This window comes from Arachis duranensis, chromosome 7, assembly GCF_000817695.3.
Source record: "Arachis duranensis cultivar V14167 chromosome 7, aradu.V14167.gnm2.J7QH, whole genome shotgun sequence".
NCBI lineage: Eukaryota > Viridiplantae > Streptophyta > Magnoliopsida > Fabales > Fabaceae > Arachis > Arachis duranensis.
Genome location: NC_029778.3, coordinates 4,826,061 through 4,835,463, shown reverse-complemented (window position 1 = coordinate 4,835,463; position 9,403 = coordinate 4,826,061). Strand labels below are relative to the sequence as shown.

General features: G+C 33.6%; 1 protein-coding gene across 1 annotated transcript in view; it reads left to right on the top strand.

The window, feature by feature from the left end:
• Positions 1 to 7,813: 7,813 nt before the first annotated feature.
• LOC107496610 (pentatricopeptide repeat-containing protein At1g80270, mitochondrial) overlaps positions 7,814 to 9,403 on the top strand; it is a gene marked incomplete in the record, with an annotated part of 2,028 nt that continues 438 nt past the window's right edge. The window contains 3 exon segments of the mRNA XM_021127216.2: positions 7,814 to 8,183; positions 8,260 to 8,563; positions 8,752 to 9,403. Coding sequence (XP_020982875.2) covers positions 8,146 to 8,183; positions 8,260 to 8,563; positions 8,752 to 9,403 — 994 coding nt within the window.

Sequence of the window (9,403 nt, the reverse complement as noted above, 5' to 3'; positions counted from 1 at the left end):
CAAGTTTATACTCTTCTTAGAACTCATTTTGCTAGAAACTTGCTACTTAGAAATACAGATTGAAAGCCAATGTAAGAGTAGTTTGGGAGAGCTTTTTGTATAAGGTCTACTGCTTAGTGCAAAAAGAATCTGATTGAAAACTCAACAAACTGATATTGTTGAAAGAAACTGAGAGACGAGAGGAAAAAGAAAGGAGGAAGAAGAAAACGCAGGGTGGAGGATGAATATAGAGTCCAGCAGTTGATGGGGAGGCGTTACTTGAGAGGTGTTTCAAAATTTCAAATTGGAGAAAATGAAACACACTGGATTTTGCAAAACGTTGAACTATTGCATCTTTTTCTCTGGTGTTTGCACTGCCAAAATTAATGGAGTCATGGTTCAAAGGATCCAAGCTTCAATATATTTGTCAAGAGAACGCGTAGCGGTTTATGGAACGCGTGTCAAGAGAAACCGCTACACTATGAAGCATTTTCTGAAGGAACTCATGAACCTTCTATAGAGGTACTCAGCTTGTTCAATTTTGACCCTTGAAATTTTAATGTTGGATGAGTTTTGGAGATAGTAGTGGTTCATATGATTGACTAAATATTGATAGCGTCCTAAACTTGGTGTAAGTGAACTTTTCTATGAAAATTCTTTTTATGCAATGTTGTCTTTCTCTGTGGCCATGTATGCATAGTCAACATCATTAGAATTGAACTATTCTTCTAGCCTCATCACTAGACTTGATCCAATCCCTTTTCTTCTATGGTTTGGTGAAACCCTTCTTCTATGTAGATATTAAGATATATCACTTATCCAATCCAAAAAGGTAAACTATATAAATAGCTAGTTAACATATTTGATGTCATAACTTGCTGATAAATCTTCATCGCCGGATGCCATTCACGCTGCTGCCATGGAGCTCGCGGAAGAAATGCAGAGGGGATTCTCAAGCTAACTACAGTATTACAGGAGAGATTTTTTTTTTTGTGCCAATAAGCCCTTTTAGAAAAATCCACACTAACTTAGGAAAAAATTTTCGAGCCCGATCTGTGATGCGACGATGACTCAGGATCCCGGAGGTCATTCCAACAGCAGTTGCGTAAGGGAGGATAGGAAGAGATTTAAGTTCGGCCAGGGTGGGTGCCTCCATTGGTGGCGTCAGAGGCATCAGCGGCGGCGAAAGAGGTGTCAACGGCGCCAACAGTCTCCTTTGCGGCGGTGAACGGAGGAAGAACGAAGAGCTCTCTCTCCCACCATGAGGAACGACGGCAGCAGGATGATGAAACTAGATGAATGGGTCTGGGTTTCTGAGTGTATTCGGGTCGGGTTCGATTTCTCAATCTGGGCCAGCACATGGTACCAGATTTGACAGAAAAAACAAAACAGATTTGGCCAACTAAATTTAAAATATAAAAAATAATAAATTATAATTTTTTTTAACTTTTCTTATGGAGTTTCAGTGTTCCAAAATACATTAAGAGCATTGAATGGAACACCCATCATTTAATTTTTTTTTTGTGACCGAAATAAATTAAATAAAGAAAACAAAACAAACAAAATGAATGAACTGTTTAAATAGAGAGATAAGACTATTCTTAAACTCCTCTCAAGATGAAGAAAACTTTATATGAGAAAGTTATAACTTCATCGTCATCTTTGTTATAGTATTTGTCATCGTGTTTGCATCTCTCATAATTAAACGAAAGTCAACATGCCAATTCCAATGCATGATGTTTCATATTTTGAGCCAATTCCAATAAATGATATTTCTTATTTTGAGCACCAATTGATCAATAAGCCCAAAACCATCTTGAATAACAAGATAAAATGCTTCTACACAATCCGTCTCACAAATAACATCTCGTTGACCCACATCACAAACTAAGAGATATCCTCTCCAAATAACAAACCATTCCCCTTGAAGAATAATATTACTCTCAATCATTTCTAAATATCCTATTTGCCTCCCATTACAATTTCTAATAACACAAGTAAAATCAACACTATTACTTGAACCAAAATAATTAGTATCATAATTAATCTTAAAAGTACCAATGGATAGAAAATTCCAAAAACTATTTAAAATAGAGAAAATGGACATACGTTGTAATTTAAAAATATTCTTAAATTTTTTTTTCGAAATTAATGTCATACAAATCACTTTTTCCGGACCCATCATTTAAAATGATCTGTATAAATAATGTTTTGATTTTGATTTTTTATTTGACACCCAATTCAACCAGTCTTCATCATAAAATACTTTATTATAGGGTTAATTTTCAAATTCGTCCCTGAAAGATTACGCGATCTTCATTTTCGTCCCTGAATAATTTTTTTAATCAAATTAGTCCCTGAAAAATAAAATGTTAATCAAATTAGTCCTTCCGTCAATTGGATGATGACATGTCATGTTAAGTGCCACGTGGCATAATGATTTTTTTTAATATGTTTTCTTCTCTTTTCCTAACTCCATTGATTTATAAGTACCTTAACATGCTTCCAACTACTATTAAACTTGAGCATTCTATTTCCAACAATCTTTATATTTTTATTATGTCAAATAATCTAAATAAATAGTAAGGAATAATCTACTTCATTTATTTTTATATAACTCCTCTAACATTCTGTAGTATTCAATTCTCAAACTAAATATTAATATTATTAGCACTCGTTTATTGCACACATTCCCAATTTAAGAGCATCCATTGTATCGTTTTCCACTTTTGACTCACAAAGTATAGTTTTCTTCTTCTATTTTATATGCACAAAAAAAATGTTTTATTAATTTCTTTTAAATATTCAATTGCCTCCTAGGATAATATTTGAAAGTTAATTATTAACCGAATTTTTTAAATATTATTATTTATTTATTGAAAAAAATAGACTATCATCGGTCCATGTATATAAAATATATTTTAGAAGATATTAATTGAAAGTTGATAATTTGAAGATGAAAAATAATCTAAAAAATAATTTGAAATTTATGAATATGAACAACCTTTGATTATTTCAAAATCATAATTATCATGTTAAACTAACCACAATATTAAATATCAAATAATGCAAAATATAATTTCATACCCACTTTAATAACTTTACCATATATACACTAATGTTTCTCATAAAAAAAATTATTTTAAAACTATTTTTTGTTGTTAAACCATCCAAATATAAAGTAATAATTTTGATATAAATTAGCTTATATATAAAAATTAAAGCAATTACATATATATAATTATTAAAACGAGTTTAACTTTTTAAATCCCTAAACCCGACACGCCAAAGATTAATCCATCACGATTCTAAACTCCATTTAAGTCAAATATGTTTTATTAATGTAGTATACACTTTTTTTTTAATTTGGAAAATGGGTACAAAAATCTTTCAAGGAGTGGACCAAAACGCAAAATTCCAAAAAAGTGGCCCATTTATATTTTTATACAGTCAAAAGTAGAGAGAGAAGGGTTTCAACTAGGGTTCAGATATGTGGGCTCTTACCGCTCTTTTCTCTCAACCGGAGAGCATGTTAGTTCTAAGGTTACTCCAATAGTATGACAAAAAAAAAACGGTTACTCCAATAGGGAGTAATTTCTTGAAAAAACCTTCCACTATACTAAACCAATATCTAACCCACACACTGTCACCAAAATCGATCGTCTCATCTTCAAGATTTCAAACCAACAGACAAGAGATGGAGGGCCCTAGCCATGAGACTGGTTATAAGCAGGAAGCAACGAAATGAAAAACCATCCCTATTAAATGCTTTCACATTTGTTTTTAGTTTAATTACATCAGAACTTTGAAACTAATATATAGACTTTTTTATAGATTTAATTTGATCATGTTTATGTTCTAATCTTTTTAATTGATTTTTCATAACATCTAAAATCATATTAATGTAGTTAAGCTGCTGACTTACCTTTTTAATATTTCTTTTATTTATATTTTTTTCTATTCTACTGTTTTTTATATGGAATGATTTCTGATCTAATTTTAAATTTTGAGTTATTTGTAATTTTATAATTTCTTTTGGTGAATTCTACTATTTATCCTGTGTTTATTTTTCAAACAGTGATAGTCTTATTTAAAGAACAAAATTCTTTTTTAAAATTTTAAAAGTAATTTTTGAACCAATCAAAAAAGTATAAATTGATTTTATTTTTTATTAAGTATTTATAAAATTATTTTCTTATTTCTATGATTTCTTTTTTAGAATATATAGTAAAATATCATTTTTTCAATCTTGTATTATATTATGCATTAAAATTTTTACTAATCCAATTTTTATCAATCTCAAAAAGTTCTTCTTTTATTATGACTCTTAAGATTTGAGAGGTAGTGGGTGACTAATTAGTTTCTTTTCCATATAAAAGAGTTGCTATATTTGGTCTAATATTATTTATTTCTATAATTTCCTCGTTTATAACAGAATTATCTATAAAGTGCCTAGGACTAATTTCTTCTTTATTCCAGTAATTCGGTATTTTAACTGATTGTGATCTATTCATTCTTAATCTAATATTTGAACCTTCTCTAATAATTTCTTTGATATTTATGTTTTCTATTTTTTCTTCTTCTATTACATCCTCTAAAATCCATTCTTCCGATTTTTATTAGTCTCTGTTAGAGTTTTTTAGGTGTTTGAAGAAAAGATCTTTGCAAATTAGCGTAAATAATGATAGTTTCATTTTTTACTATTCTTTTCTGACCCTAAAACTATAGTTTATTCTTGTAATTTTATAATATATTATATAAATTATTTCAAAAGGATCATATTTTTCATCAATAATGTCTTTGGGTGTCTTAATATATAATTTAAGAGTTTAAGAGGTATATTTATTTTGAAGACTCATAGAAAAATTTGGATAACATTTAAAAAATACTGGACCATCATGATAATTACCTTTTAGTATAGCCATCAGTGAATCTCTAAATTTTTTGAATCTTGTATCTCATAAAATCATTAAAATAGGGATATTGATTCCTAACCTAAAGTTAGGCTTGACAGCTACTTAGAAAAGTCTTATATAAATAAAATTATAATCTTTTTTTGTGTTTCCTTAATTTTAATTCTTCTAGAATGTTTATAATATGGTTATTACTAGTTTTTGGGTAGCTATATTTTAATATATGTATTTCATTATCTATTTGTTCCTAAAACGCTTGTCTTTTGTAGACTTTATTTTTACTTATAAGGGATATGGACAAATTGTGAAATTTTTCTTCTAATTTTACTACTTTTAGTAAGAATAATGATAATGAAGCCTCTGGTTCATAATCGGAATTACAAGTTACGGACAATTGAAATCGGAAGTGAATAGTATTTTAGGTTTTCATTCCTCTCTTCCCTCTATCACGGTGACTCTCTCAATGAAATCAGAAATGTTTGGAGCTTGTTAAGTGTGGCGGAAAGCTTTAATAGTTGGGCTTGGGATCAATTTGAGTCTAGTTCAATTGTTTTAGTCTGTTAGTCCAATTTTAAGCCAAAATTTTTAAATTTAGTGTTTTAATTTGTATTTTAAATATTTTTATTTCTCCAAATTATAAAATTTAATTTTCTAATCTCTTTGGCTAATAATTAATTTATTAGTTAATTATTTATTACTTAACTGGAATTTACAGATATATGAGTAAAGTAAATTATTTGGATTAAAAAGTTATTGAAATGAGTTTATAAGAGAGCTAAGAGTTGACTGTGAGATATCTTCCTGTGGCATGTCGTGCGAACAATTATTGTCCTTAACGAAGTAACCATTCTTATTATAAGAGATTAAGTCTCAATTGGTGTGTAAAATATTTTTCTTATTAATTAGTTGTAAATATGTTCTCCAAATTAGGTCGAGTATCAAATTAAATGATTGATTTTTTATGGTATTTTTGAATTCGACAGACTAAAGATTAATTTGTTGTAAATTAAAATTCTATTTAAAAATTTATTATTGATCAACGAATTACTATATACATAAAACAGAATTCGAATTTTTGACACTTAATTAAATAAACTAATAAACTAATAACTAAACCACTTAAAATTGGCTAAGAATAAAAATTATATCAAACCAAGTGGTATTTGGTAACTTATTGCAATCCGAAATAAGCCCAAACATCTCCCGAGTCCTTACCAAGTCTCTTTGCTTTTGGGCGGATTACAGAGATTGGATAATATTTTTGGTGTCAAATTAAAAAATATTATAAAAAAAAAGAAGAATAGATTTTTTATGGAAAGCAATGCATAGAATTTTGCCAGTAAACACGAACCTATTTCAGCGGAAGATTACTAAGACACCCTCATGCAGCATATGCCAGAGAGAGGAAGAAACAATTGAACATGCGCTTTTACTGTGTCCGTGGACAAGAGCAGTGTGGTTTGGATCCAGCATTCAATTGGTGCCCATGGTCTCTAATGTCAGATCATTTGGAGAGTGGATGATGGATAAAATAAGAAGAATTAGGAGTGAAACAGGAAATGAACAAACAAGAATCTTATGCAATCTAGGATGTGTGTGTTGGTGTATTTGGAAAGCAAGAAATCAGCATGTATTCCAACAATCAAAAATAAATCCACTAAAGGTAATGTTCCAAGCAGCGTGTCTAACAGCAGAATTTCAGAAAGCAACACAAAATTCCAGTACAGACAACAAATCAGGGACAGCAAGGAGAGATGAGAAAAAGAGAATTACCTGGAGACCTCTGCCTAGGAATTGGGTCAAAGTGAACACAGACGCAACTTTCCAAAAGGAAACAGGTATCGCAGCTCTAGCAGTGGTAGTATGGGACTGGCAGGGTAGAGTCATTACGGGGACTACAACAACAGTCAAGACGACATCAGCATTAACAGCTGAAGCTCAGGCATACAGGGAGGCACTCATACTCATAAAGAATCTGCAAATTCCCAATTGCATAATTGAAACAGACTGCTTACCTTTGGTTCAGGCAATCAAGTCAAAAATGCCTATAGCGGAGGCGGATGCAATTTTTCGTGACATTCTCCAATTGCTGGAAAATGCTCCAGATGTAGGAGCTACCTGGACTCCAAGGGAAGGCAACAAGCTAGCTCATCAACTGGCAGCGATGGCAGCAGGGAATGACCTGGGGAGACAATGGACAATGAATCCGCCTGATCAAGTGAGGAATTTAATTAGAACAGAAACTAGTTTCGCAGCAATTAAGCACAATCAAGATATACAGCATCAGGGTATACATATTCAAGTCAACATGGTTTCCGACTCAACAAGCAATCAACAAATACAAATAGAGAAGAGACTACCTGAGGGGGCGGAAACAGAGGCCCGAGATAAGCCACCAGAGGATGATAAGGAGCAGAATCAACTCAGAGGAGAACACCAACGAGTCACCAATAACCACAACGAAGCCATTGATAGAGGGGAAAGAGACCGAGAAGAAGGCTCAACGGATCGAGCAGGGATGTCGGGTGCGTTAGACCAGGGTTGGGATAGCAATCTACAGGATAACGTAGTGCCAGGGGATTCAGGACAGATCCGATGGAAGCCCAATGAGTACGAAGCGGCGCACGGGAGGCTGTACGGCGAGAAGCTACGAAAGGCAGGTCCGGAGGGGGCAGCAGCGAGGAGGCGCACCAACGACCACCATTGGAAGCTAAATCCTCATAATAACAGATGGCAATGGCATGTGAAAAGGAGGAACTTGGATTCAAGTACATGCAGCATAGCTGAGGATGAAGAGCACAGCAGTGGAGATCTCCGCCCCAGGGAGGAAGAAGATCAATCTCAAGAGAATCGGAGCGGGTTGACACCGGGTCGGACTTAAAGATAAGTATGGGTGGGGAACTAGCTTCTGTTGCTTTGAGCTGGCTGGCTGCCTGGTCCAGAGCCAAGTCCAAAAAAAAAAAAAAAAAACCCTTTTTCCTTTTCTTCTCCTTCATCGCCCTTTTTCCTTTTCTTCTCCTTCATCGTCTAATCGTCTTCTAATAACTGCCACCGTTTTTAAAAAAATAAACCAAAACGGCGTCGCATCCTCCATCAAGGACTGGTTCAACACGCGCGACCCACACTCATCACCCGAATCTTTCAGATTCTCTCTTCGACGGACTCTTTCTCCTATAACGACGCCGCCCTAACACTCCCCCGTCTCGACGAGTCCAAAGATTCCAGCGGCGATCTTTCTCCGTCACCTTCAAATATGTGGTCTCTTCGCGGTCGAGCTTCTCTTCTTCTCAGGTAACCCTAACCCTAATCGGCTTCTTTTTCTGTCTTTCTCGCTGTTATAAAAAAATTTATTGTGATTGCAACGTAGTCAATTCTGGTACTTTGGATATGATCGTTTGTTGTTGCCGAATACGTTTTACCATTCCGGACATGCCTCCCTGAAATTCGCTGTGAGTAGGCGCGAACTTTCTTCGCAAGGTGATGCCAATAGCATGATAGATCAGGATGGTTTAGAGGAATCACACTGCGAGTTTCCAGAGAAAGAAGAACTTCTTGATGTGCTTATGGGTAACTTTGATGAAGAAAGGAAAGAAAAAATCAGACAAAATATCTCACGGGCATGGCGCAAGATTAACCTTAACCCTCACAACCCTAAGTGTAAAGCTGAACTGGTAATTAAATTAATTTCTCATCAGTTATTTGTTGTAATTATGTTCACATGTTAACCTTGGCTTTTTGTATGTTTATTCTACTGATTTGTAGTTAATTTTAAATACTTATCTTTTGTTTTTCATTTTTACATGAATAATGTCCTACCGTGTGTGCTTTCATTAATCTTTTTATGGTTGGTTTTGTGTAGATTGAGAAGTTGGTAGAAGCAAAAAGTCTGCCTGAATTTAGGCAGAGATATCTTCCTAACTATATCAGTTTGATTGTTAAATTGTCTAATCATGAGCTACATGAATTAGAGATGTACTTTGAGAGTTATCCAGAACCTTTTAAACGGAAATTTGCTGGAGTTCTTTTATCAATTCGTGGCGCTCAGGCCAAAAGAAATGCAGTTTTAGTTGAACACTATATAACCGTTGGATTAAAAGAAGATGCCAAAGATTTATTGAAGAAGATGGAAGGTGAAGACCTACAAAAGAATCCTCGGGTTGGTAGGTATTTACTTCTGTCTTATGCGAAATTGGGTGATATAGATGAAGTGAGAAGAATTTGGGAGCTTTGTCAAACTTGCCCTCAAAGGGAAGTGTGTCTGGCTGCAATTGAGTCTTTTGCTGAATTGAATAAAATTGATGAAGCAGAGGCGGCTTTTGAGTTTATGTCAAAGAGAGGGCTGCTTCAACCCAAAAACTACTCACTTATGCTGAAGATTTATGTAAATAATAAGATGGTAAAAAAGGGCAACAATCTTGTTATGCGAATGGCAGACAATGGGATCCAAATAGGCCCATTGACATGGGACGACCTAGTTAAACTTTATATCAAAGCAGGGGAAGTTGAGAAGG